General features: G+C 35.0%; 1 protein-coding gene across 1 annotated transcript; it reads right to left on the bottom strand.

Annotated features, from left to right (window-relative positions):
* Nucleotides 1–428: 428 nt before the first annotated feature.
* LOC137940752 (berberine bridge enzyme-like D-2) lies at nt 429–1,040 on the bottom strand. The gene has a single exon (XM_068785884.1). It carries the CDS (start codon nt 1,038–1,040, stop codon nt 429–431), a length of 612 nt encoding a protein of 203 aa, XP_068641985.1.
* Between the last annotated feature and the right edge of the window lie 11,856 nt (nt 1,041–12,896).

Here is a 12,896-nt window from a genome sequence, read left to right as displayed (position 1 = left end):
GATTACTTGAAGAACTTGGCTTCCCTCAACTATCTGCCACTCCTATGTTTTGTGATAATCAAAGTGTCATTCAGCTTGCCAAGAATCCTGTTTTTCATGAGCGTACGGAGCATATTGAGATCAATTGTCACTTTGTACGACATCACTATTTACAAGGCTCTCTCACCTTGCCCCATGTTTCCTCCACATGCCAACTTGCTGATGTCTTCACAAAATCGCATACAACGTCTCGTTTTCATCATCTCATAAGCAAACTTATGTTACTTACCCCATCATGGGGGGGGGGGGGGGGGGGTTCTTTTTTCTTCCTCGTTTTGTGTAGGTTTTCTTGTGAAACTGAGAACTGTATATTCTGAGTTTACAACATAACGAAAAATACTCTGTGAAATCAGAGTAATTTACCTATGGAATTGACTCCTCTTGTTTTATCACCGTATAGGATTCAACTCTTTTCCTTCCCGTGCATGCCTCGGGTACTCGTATAACCTTCGAAGCCAACGAATACAGATGTCACTCTCACCGATGTCCTCTTCCTGCCCTTCAATGGTATAATCAATGGAATAAAGATTACCTGCTTTGTGTGGAAAGTCAATGGAGTCGCTGGTTATCCGGCTCATGAGCCCTCGGCAAGTGTTCAATGCTACAACCTCCTTCGGTTGTTCCATGATCATCACCAGGGCACCTATTATGCCTTCTTCTGGGATTGGATAACTCACAATATCTGATTTGACCTTTTCAAAAGTCTTATGGAATAAAAACTTGTTCTTCAAGTCCATACTTGGGAGTGTTGGACCAGACCTTGACGAGGAAAGAATCGATTCTATCCATTTCATCTCTTTCAACTCATTTATCGTAGCATTCAGTTCGGGGAAGGTTGAGTTAATTGAAGGAAGAGTTGATTCTATCGTTCCTAGGAACAATCCAATGAAGTTCAAAGTGACTTTATTGTGTGCCTTTCCGGCGGTGATCTCAACCATTATGAAGAAGTCGTCTTCTACATCGGATTCAATCAGCTGCCATTTGTGCAGCAGCTTGACCATTTTCTACTGGACTCCAACTTATGATGGTTTCGGTATTTCCACTAACTTGATTTTTCAACCAGCAACGACCTTAAAATCTTAAAATCAATGTTCATAAATACTTAGCTTTTATTAACAAACTCAGTCAAAAGTAATTCTTGGCACTTACTAACACTATACCTGGAAGTTTAGGTCAAGTTTTCTAGGTAAAACATGCTTCCCAATGTTCAAAAACTAGCCGCTATGGGTGGATATGATTATTATTGGTATTTTACTAAAAAGGGTAAAAATATAACCTTAAAGTTATTAAAAAATAAATCATATTGTTACTGTTAGTCATGTTGGTAACACACTTCCAAAATTTCGAGGTCCATTCCTTTGGCTCCAATAGTCAGTTGTGAGATCAAATCATTCTCTATGGGCTCGAATCCAACTGCAGCTTTAGTACTTGGGTCGACTCTAATTCAGAAGAGTCAACTTCTCTTCCTTTTTCCTTAATATAGGGTCAACTCCTCTTATATGGGCTCAACTCCTAGGTAATTTTAGTACCAGGGCCAACTCCATTTTTCGATCGAATTATTACTGTCAGTGTTGACCTTACTTTTCCTTTTTCTTGTTAGAAGCGATTGACTCCATATGGGTGGGTCCGACTCCTTTACAAATATCTGTATAGGGGGTCAACTCCAATTTTTTGCACAAAACTTACAATAAGCTGGATTCAACTTCAATATTAGTTGTGTATCACATGGGCTTGACTCCACGAATAAGGGGTCGACTCCACTTTTGAAAATGACTGTTGTGCCAATTTTCTGCATAAATTTCACTTATACACTAAGCTAAATAACTTATTTTTTTATGATTAAAGTATGGATCCTAGGAAGAACCTTTATATTTAATTCCGACATTATGTGTGTGTATTTATCCTTCAATTAATTTAAAGTGCAAACTCAATCTTACAATTTATGTTTAAGCACACTGGTCAAAATACATTCAGTAGCAATCACAACCCCCCCAACCTCTTCTCCCTCAAGATGTTTTTGGTACCTTCAGGCTTCACTTATTTTTAGGTTGCCCTACAATATTTACAACAAATCCCCTCTAAAAAGGCTAATTATAATACTATCAACACAAGGACTTGTATCATTTAACTAATCGCAACAATCAATTTACAAAAACACAATCAGATTTATAACAACTAAGTAGGCACACTTGCTTAGACCCACAAAAAGATTTTTCGACAACTCCCTAGATTATACAAGCTCTTACACATGGATTTTCAGTAGTTCACTACGGACACCAACTTAGACCCACAGAAGGGATTTTTAGTAGTTCACTAGGCACAATAACATAGACCCATAAAGGGATTTGCAGTATCCCTTAAGAGGTGGGCATCAGGTTGGGTTTTATAGTATACCCGATCCCCACCCAAACCAACTTGAACAATCTGGGTTTGTGTTTTTTATATCTCCTTATAGGTCGGGGATGGGGTGGGGGATAAAAACAAAGATATAAAATGGGGTTGAGATGGGTCAGGTTCTCGGGAATGTAGTGGGGAAGGGTCGGGTTGATGAGAATGAGGTGGGGACAAGGTTTTAAGGATGGTGATAAGGTCGCAGTTGAGTTTGGCAATTTGGATTTTTAGGGTTTTTTTTGGGTCCAGATTTCAGGGTGGGGGATCCTATAAATCTGACACCGACCCTACCCAACCCATGCCCACCCTTGGTACCCTTTACCTACACAATGCCTTATGTCTCACACAACAATAAATTCAATTTTCCAACCCCTACTTCTCAACTTTAAAGGCTTCTCTCAAACTCTTTGTCCGTTGAAGGTTTGGCATAAATTGTAACGATTACTTGTTTACAATAATCTACTAGTAAATTGACTCTAAGTAGACTAATTTGAAATTGTCAAACACAAAAAAGGGTATATTAACCCTATGTACCTACCAATGTCACCAGTAACTTAAAATAACCTTTAATGACTTGATTTGAAAATATAGATTGCTCATATAATCTTTGTTGACCTTAAAGAATAGGTAACTCAAAATGACCCTTAATAGTTTGATCTGAAAATACTAGCTTAATGTAAATCTAGGATTATTTTTTTCAAAATGCGGAATGCACACAAAACAACTCAATTTGTCTAATTGTAACGATTAATTGTTTACAATAATTTACTAGTAAATTGACTCTAAGTAGACTAATTTGACGTTTGTCAAACACAAATAAGAGGTATATTAATCCTATGTCCCTACCAATGTCACCAATAACTTAAAATAACCTTTAATGACTTGATTTGAAAATATAGATTGCTCATATAATCTTTGTTGACCTTAAAGAATAGGTAACTCAAAATGACCCTTAATAGTTTGATCTGAAAATACTAGCTTAATATAAATTTGGGATTGTTTTTTTCAAAATGCATAATGCACACAAAACAACTCAATTTAATGATTGATTTCAAAGTAAAGTCCATGAATAATAATCTGAACTTAACTGAATAATTTTAAAGTGTTATAACACTAAGTTCAATGTGTACATATACTTGGCTTTGAAATCTTATCCCCAAATTTTAATGTTTGTAAAAACTATTTGAGATGTCCTAATAAATAAATATATAAAGATATAAGGTTGATTTTAAAATAAAGAAAGCTGTTAATATAGATTTTGAATGGTAGTCAATCTCACAACCACTCACAATATATTGGCCACATCAAATATGATCTTTAAAAATACTTGCCACACGTTCATGAGACTCATTTCTTAGTATTCAAGTAAGATTTAAAATATTAAGAAAACTTCCATATTTTGGTTCATTTCAAGGTTTGGAGGAGCTAAAACTTCTCAAAACAAGTTTTAGAGGTTGAGAGGCTTGGCTTTCAATATAGGGAGAGAGTTCATTTGGGATGAGTTTGGAATGAATAGTATGATCCCAATGCTAAAAAACTAGTTGTGAATGGGTAAGATTATTTGGTATTTAACAACAAGAGGTAAAAAATTATGGAAAATAATAAATAAATCCTAGTTTTATTTTTGAACATGTTAACAGACCACTTACAAAATTTGGAGACCTATATCTTCTTAATTTGGGTCTAACATTATGAAATTGTGAATTTCTAAAGTATGAGTGTGAATCATGTGCCATGTGTTCAACTCCTCCTGTTTTTGCACTCTATAAGGGCCAAATCCTTTTCTATTCCAAAAGTTTTTTTGTTAGGTGAATTTGAATCCTTTTTTCAGTTTTTCCACATAGATAGGGCAAATTTTTTCATAGGTTCAAATCCTCTTGCTCAAATAGGTTCAAATTCACCCTATAGGTCCAAATCCTCTTAGTGGGGTTCAAACCCACCCAAAGGTTCTACTCCTCCAACACACTTCCTAGTGGATTTTGCTCATTTTTTCTTTCAAAACTTTTTGTTTACTCTCTCTATCATGATATGGGATAAAATCCTTCCTTAAGGATTGAATCCTTTTACACCTTTTTTCACCATATGCTTGAGTCATTTTGTCTTGCGATTTGAGGCTTCATCTTTTTTAGTGATGTGCTTAACTTTTATGTATGAAATTGACTTATTCAACTTTTGACCCTTGAATTCTTCAATTCTGTAGTTGAAGTGACAGTCTTCTTCCTATGTGGTCGACTCCTTTTACCTTTTCTATGTTTGAAAATATTATTGTTCCTTTCTTTTGTTTCAGTCAAACAATATTACATGGTTGATTGGATGATGCATTTTTCGACATGAGCTACTCACTTCCCTTTTATATATAGATTGTTAAGATGGACCATGGCCAGTTCAACAAATCTACTGTCAAAAAATTCATTTAAGAAATTTTTAACTACAAGCTAGTTAATGGACATCATTAAGAACTCATATTTGTTATCATCAAAATAATTTTAATGTGAATCTTGAGACCAATAACCCCTCCCCCCTCTCCTTTGCATATCCCTTGTCCCCTCATTTTAATGTTTTAGCTCATAGAATGGTATAATTGTCATTACTCTCTTTTCTTACTTGATTATAAACTGATATCTTGATAGTTTGCAATTTAAGAGGCTTTAATTAGAAAAAAGGTTTTTTGTGGTCAAAGATAACTCACTATCTTCTAAAATTATGTCAAATTACAACTAATTAGTGATTTACCAACTCTAATTCTCTAAAGATCTAAGAGACATGGCTAATTGACCATGCGTTCCTTACAGGGTGGAGTCATTGACTTAGTCTATGGCACAAAACGTAGACCTTCATTTTGTCATAACTTGTTAGAATAGCTGAATCGATTTGAAAGGGTTGACTCCACAATATTGGATTTGAAAAAGCCTATAAACCAACTAACTAAACCAAGTCAAATGGTTTGGTGATTAGACCCAAAGCCAATCCAAGATTTTCAGAACCGCAGGAATCTAGTAGGGGTCCCTCCTGGTAACGAGAGAGAAGGTGCATGCCTCTCGTGTCTCTGTTTCTCTTGTAGAGACAAAAAACAGATCTGAAAAAGGATGGGGATGACTTTCTACCTTTGAATGCGGAGTATATACTTGCTCAAATTGCATTATGAAGACTATCTACTTTTGAGTTGATACATGCTTAATGGGCGATGATACTAACCTAATTATGTAAATGGTGTCGGTCTTTTTATGTTTGCAAGGTTCAAAGTCTAGTTACTCGATCACACTTTGCACCGACTTCGGCGCTCAAGATAAAGAAATAGTAATAACTTTGAAGAACAAATATGGAAAAGTCTTTCATGACTCTCACATTAAGAAGTTTTACTGAGCCACAATTATTATGGAAGGTCTCACAAAAGAGTTTCCAATTAAAGATATTTTAGTTATGTTAGTCTTCTATTTATGTTGAGTTATTTAATTATGCTAGGACTTATCTTTAAGTGTTAGAGTTTGGGTGTAATTGGGACAATGGTAGTTTAATTGTAATTGGACTCTACTACTTTCCCCTATTACAAATAGGGGTTTATGTACTTCGATTATATTAAGTCAATAAAGTTTTTCTCTTTTCTATAAATTCAACATGGTATCAAAGTAGATTATGTGTGTTGACTCGGTCAACACACAGAGATAATGAGATCCTTTTCTGATCTATTATCTCTAGCAGTTTAGGTTCGTATCTATTTTTTTCTCTTTTCAGTCCCTATACCCGTTGTTTGTTTTAATTTTTCACCTTTATACTGAGCTTTTAATATTGTATATTATATATTGACGAAGTTTTATTCTGAGAATCATCTTCTTCTCTATTTGGTTTACTGCTGCCTCACTATTCTATTTTCGGGAGTTTCTGGTTCATCACTGACGGAAGTTGCTGATTATCTTGCTGGATTATTTCCTCCACAGAGAAGAGAGGTTCATCGCTATGTTTGGAAGCACCATTGAGGAAGAAACTCTATTCCGAAAACTTGATCTTGATCTTATTATTGATTTTTTAGAAACTCCTTTGATTGCCAACTTTGGTTCATTGTTGTCTGGACGTGTCTTTTACAATCTGCTGGACGTGTCTGTTACAATCTGCTACTGTGTGTTTTTAATTTTTGGAATTCTTTTAGAAAGTCTTCCATATTGATCATATTCAATACCCAATGATCCAGCCTGGTCTTATCTGCTAACGTTTGATTGGTATTTCCTCTCATCCGAGCCAACCCAAGATTTGCTCTTGTATTCTTATTGCGGATGGATTGCTTTATTTCAAAAATTTTATTTTGTTGTTGCTTTTCTGAGAATCTCTGGTTCGGTCGTGGTCTCTCTTTTGGTTCCGCCGAGTTAATCTGCCGGATGTTCTATTTTTGGAAGTTGTTGATCACAACCCGCTGTTGGTTTCGAAAATTCCTCTTGTCATCTTGTTGGAGTTTTGTTGTTCATTGCTATCCTTGACAATCAAGTAATCACCAGCAATGCTTCGAGAATACGAAGATGTCTATCTGCTAGTAATTTGTTTAAGGAGCTACTGATTTCCTTTTCCGAAAACATTTGCCTGAGTTGGCACCGCGACTATCTCTCCCTTTGGTTTGCTGTTGTTCCGCTTTGTTCGGAAGAGGGGAAGACGACTTGCTATCGCGGGGAGGAAGATGATTGCCAATTTAATTTTTCCTAAGTTAGAAAAAATTAAACCAGTGTTGCGGGACGACTCTACTGAGTCCGTGTTTTGTTTCGGCTAACTGGATTATTTTCTCCACCGAAAACTCTATTTTTGCCTAGTTATTTGATCTTACCAGTTATGACTGACAAACTTTCATAAACCTGCTCTGTTACTTGGTATCCAACCTACTATTTCTGATCCTTTGCTCGTTGCTGCCTCTGCTAGATTGTTATTGAGCTATCTCTGCCGAAAATCATAGTCCTATTGCCATTGTTGGAGAAGATGACACTTTCGGTGTTTTTGAATCTCTTTCGAGGCATCGACAATAGGAGTTTGATCTTGCTAGTTCGTCGTTGTGCTGTTCAGAAACTAGTGCTCTTTGGGGAAGAAGAGACACTTACTGGATTTTTGTTGTTCTCTGTTCCCATCCCCGATTACACTCTGGTTGTAGCAGACGTTGATTCATCAAACTCTGGATTCATCTATTCAGTGTCGACGAAGAAGACGAATACGGATTTCATTTTTCCTAAGTTAGGAAAAATTAAACCAGCACTGGCTCTACCCGAGTCTCGGACCGGACCCACCCGAGTTCACCTGGCAATGGTTTTTGCTGACCCAAGCTTACTGCTTCCGCACCAGTCTACCGAGTTAACTCGGACCAACTCGGTTTGGGTCAATTCAGTGAGTCAACTCAGGTCCGAGTCAACCTACTCAACCCACTTATTTTCTGCCTCGGTTATAAGTGTTCGGGTCCTGAGTTCTATACATATTTCTTCTATGATTCAGTTATATTAGTCTAGTATTTGACTCGGTTCGACTCAGTTCTCTATCTCTGGTTGGATTATTATCTTGGATTATTACTCGGTTCCAACATACTATTTGGTGCAACTTCCTTATTTATTGATGGACTCGCTGCTAATTATTTCATGTGTTCTTATTACTCTTAAAGACTTTCATTATTTACACATTATCTATTGTTATACTACTACAAATTTGATACATGTTATTTGGGCATTGGCCCAATTCTACTGTTGTTGTTGTGTCTCTTTGATTGAGACATTATTTCTTAAGAAGAACTCCTCGTTTGCTTGCCTTGGATTCATTATTTGCTGATTATTGTTAGCATTGGTTTGTCTGATGCTGCATTTGAATTTATTTGAAAAATAAAGCACATGGTGGCCTCAGCATCTTATCTTCCTCTTTACCCATTACCCATTGGTTGTTTGGCAGTCTTTCTCTTATCATCCTTTAATTGACTCTCACATACCCCTTTGGACCAACCTCTTGTGTGTTACTTCGGTTGGTTTACCATTATATATATACATATATATATATATATATATATATATATATATGGCTGTTTTTAAGGCCATTGAGACTTTTTATATGTATCAGTGGGTCTTTTATCACCGTCTTATGAATGACAAGCATTACCCACTTTAGTAATTATTATCACTATATTTGTTTGAAATCCTTTGAGTTTGGTTTCGACTTATGTTTTATCACCTATTTCTACCTTTGAGAATCAGTGCCTGGTGTCAAACGCCTAGCCAATACAACCCAAAATATTGGTCTGTTAAGTGCGGAAAACCAAGTACCTAACCCATCAGTGGTGGACGGAACCACCCAACTCTGACACCCACAGTTTCCGTTCCCTAATGCTTCACCCGAGATTCGAATGCGGAACGTGGTGCCCAACTTTGATACCATGTCAAACGCCTAGCCAATACAACCCAAAAGACCGGTCAGTTAAGTGCGAAAAACCAAGTACCCAACCCATCAGTGGAGGATGGAACCACCTAGGTGGATGGAACTACCTAGCTCTGCGTTGGGACACCGTGATGGAGGAGCTTATTACTATATATATGTTATTTGGTTCAAGCTGGGATCACTTTCATTACCTCCTACGTTGAGGGGAGAAGTAGAAAAATTACAAGAAATATGTATTTTATTCCATATGTTGTGGTAATTTTTATGTGACCAAAATATTCAAGAAAGGGGGAGCACAAAAGTAGAAGAAGTGTAAGAAAGAGGTATTTTATTCCATATGTTATGGTAATTTTTATGTGACCAAAATATTCAAGAAAAGGAAAGCACAAAAGACGAAGTTTTTGCATCTATGAAGAATTGTATTTGTGAAGATTTTTTTTTCAGCAAAATAAAATTGAAGACCAAAAATCCTTTTCATTGCAAGCTGAAGTTATAAACTCTATCTTGAGAGGGAGTGTTGAAGAGCAAATATGGAAGTCTTACATGACTCTCACAATAAAAAGTTTTACAGAGCCACACTTATTATGGAAGGAAATCTCACAGAAGAGTTTCACTTTAAATGTGTTTTAGTTATGTTAGTCTTCTATTTATGTTGAGTTATTTAATTATGCTAGGACTTATATTTAAGTGTTAGGGTTTGGGCCTAATTAGGACAAGGGTAGTTTAATTGTAATTTGGACTCTATTAGTTTCCTCTATTATAAATAGGAGTTCATGTACTTTGATTCTCAAAATCCGGCAGAAAGCACTTTCCGCCGTTTACTCTTGGGACATGATCTCTTGAGTCATGGATGATCATGTACATGACATGAAGTTTGGCGCTCCCTAATGACTTCAGGATATGAACTGAGTAATGCGCATGAAGATCATATCCTGAGTCATGTTGACTGACCCCCCTAAGTCATTAAATTTTCTCTCTTTTTCATAAATTCAATAATAACAATTAAGGAACCATATCTGCTTGTCGAGCAAAATTCTAGTCATCAGTGATGGAGCCAAAAAAATTCTATTAGGTGGGGCGTGCTTGCAAGGGGAACTAGAAATTTTATTTCAAGAGGCAAGCTAAATATTACTTAGTAAAGTAAAATCTAGTTATCTTAAAATTAACAATATTTTTACCAAATAAAAATTTCCATATATATAGTCAAATATAAATAAAATACATATATCATAATTATCAATTAAAATAAAATACCTCTATAAAGATCATGGGAATTTTTATTAATGTTAGTTAGACATAAATTTTGGAAAATCCCTTCAGCTAGAGGATCTTGCTTGTCTTCCCTTATGAAATTCTTAAGTTTCTTGAATGAAGTACTAAATTCTCTTTCAAATATCTACTAGCAAAAGAACAGTTAATAGAAGTACTAAAACTAGGTCTCACAAGAAAGTTTATTGGTTAAAATATATGGAATCGATGAACAAAATTTTATCGTTTGTAGTATTATATTAAGGGGTCAAAGGTCCTTAATTTGGGCTTTGGACCTGTTTTTCCTTATATTTATATTGTCCCTAATGCAAAATTTCAATGTATGAAAGAACAAAAAAATGAGAGAGTATAATGTCTAAAGTCGGGCTAATGTGTAATAGATCAAATTTTACCATTTGCTAGTCCAGATGTGTAATAGATCAAATTTGATAGTTCATGTACAAAAAGTCGGGCTTGTCCACTAATTTGGATAGATATGTTAGAGTTGGATTTGAATTAGATATCAGAGATTTAAATAGATTAGGATCTCTCTATTGTAATTAGACTATTAGTTGTAACTTTGGGGTTGTTTAAACCCTTTGTTGTATAATGAAATTATATTTTTTGCTTTGTTATCAAGATATATATATATATATATACATAGGGTTGATCCAATGCGATAAGATATTTGGTGCGAAACACTAGCTCAACATATATTTCACACCAAATGACTTTCCGTATTGGATCATCCATATATATGTGTGTGTGATATATATATATATATATATATATATATATATATATAGAGAGAGAGAGAGAGAGAGAGAGAGAGAGAGAGAGAGAGAGAGAGAGAGAGAGAGAGAGAGAGAGAGAGAGAGAGAGAGAGAGAGAGATATGACAGTTTTACCCGATTACCCATGTACCATTATTCTCAACAAATTAAAAAAATCAAGAAACAAAACCTTTGGCCATGTGAGGATTTACTGCACTATACATTTATTAAATGGAATAATCATTAGCAAACACTATTTCGTATCCGATTAGTTGTTTACTTAGTTCTTGATTAAAAAGAAGGATAATGTTATAATTTTAGATTCCTCCACATATATTTTTAAAAGAATTTTTTATATATAGGATAACTTAAATTAGAAATGCTCAATTAAATATAATTAAGTTATATGTTTAATTAATATTTCTACATAATTTTTATTTTTATGTCATTTTATACTCTTTATCATAATTTTATATATTAAATTTAAAATTTTTTATCAACCTATTTATCTAGTTATCAGGTAATGAAACACCCTTGTTCATATAAAATGGATAAGAAAATATCATAGTCAAATTGGCCAATAACAAAACACTCCAAGAGAGATCTAAACCCATTGAAATTGCAAACCTTTTCTTTGGTCAAATAGAAAGTACATACTTTAATTTATTCATATGATAATTTTAAACTTTAAATTAAAAAAAATGATTATTTTTTGGTAGAGTCATCGTGCAGATTGACAAAATATGATTTAGACCCATCAACCAATTGTGTATCCAAAAAGTGGACTCGAAATAAGACCAAAATAAACTAAGCCTTATAAGTTGAAACATTCTTGATGGTTTACTAAAAAAATTGGTTTTGTCAAGGTTCTATGCATGTAATTGCAAAATGGTTTAATTAATTCTCATTTGGAAGGATCACATCCAATCAATTTAGCTTCACTCCAATGATTCTTTATTCATCAATGTTTTCCTTTAGGTATAATTCAAACCCTTGTTCTGACAATCAGTACTGAAACGAGAAAAAATTATGGGAAATGAAAGGGAAAGGAAATCTAAAAACCTAAAAAAAGGACCATTCATAATGTTATTGACCAGCCAAAATCTTTCCAAAGTGATAATTAAAATTGCCTCTTATGGAGAAAGAAAAGCATTCGTCTTCCAAAACAGTAAGACAGCATCAATTGGCCGGTTTCTGACTTCATATGAATTGGTTTCTGACTTCATGACTACTTACATTCTATTTGAGCATTCGTCTTCCAAAACAGTAAGACAGCATCAATCGGCTGGTTTCTGACTTCACGACTTCTTACATTCTATTTGTCCATGGCCGGCCAAGCAGGCATAGCCGGCCTAGATACCACCCTCCCTTCCCATGTCAACACTGTCCATATAGAAACCTCTTCACCGATCCCCTCTCCGAGTGCTTGAGGAACTCATGAGAGAAAGAGAGAGAGAGCACCCTGTACTGCCTCCCTTCTCTTTGAGTAAACAAAAAATAATAAAAAAGGGAGGGTTGGATCGCTTCCTCTCTACCTCGAGCTTCTATTAGTAGGACTGCTTTCATGTCACAAATAAAAATATTTTTTCTAACTTGTAAGTGCAGTTAGCATTGCTCTATTGATCTGTGCCTTGAAAGTATATTTCCATGTTTGTAAATTCTGATGAAGCAATCTATCACATACTATTAAAATGGTAAAAAATTCCAATAATGGATTTAACTTCAAACTCAAACCTTACATCGACGTTTCAGTCGAGAAGAGAAATTAAAACTAATGACAAGTTTTCAAATAGCATAAAGGTTATTAAAATATGTCGTGGTTTTACTTAGAATCCCAGCTACAAATCGTCTAGGTTTGGCCCCCTCATTTCTTTACTCTTTCAGAAACGTCTATTTTGAAAGACAGAATAGGATTAGGTCCAATACTTGATTTGACAAAATCAGTTGATAGGTCGTCATCAATAGCCGGCCTGATTTTTTTTTATTTTTTTAAAAAGATGGTTTTCATGCTAATTTACAATACGTTTGTCCATACTTCTCTAGAAAAATTCACTAGTTCCCC

This window comes from Aristolochia californica, unplaced genomic scaffold, assembly GCF_029961685.1.
Source record: "Aristolochia californica isolate CCGP_79_NKW_82.1479 unplaced genomic scaffold, dmAriCali1.0.hap1 SCAF_9, whole genome shotgun sequence".
In the NCBI taxonomy this organism is placed as follows: Eukaryota; Viridiplantae; Streptophyta; class Magnoliopsida; order Piperales; family Aristolochiaceae; genus Aristolochia; species Aristolochia californica.
Note: the sequence above shows the minus strand (reverse complement) of the source record. Positions and strands in the feature narration are given on the sequence as shown.

Coding starts and splice junctions, on each gene's coding strand:
- LOC137940752 (XM_068785884.1), bottom strand. CDS start 1,040: ATGGTCAAGCTGCTGCACAAATGGCAGCTGATTGAATCCGATGTAGAA.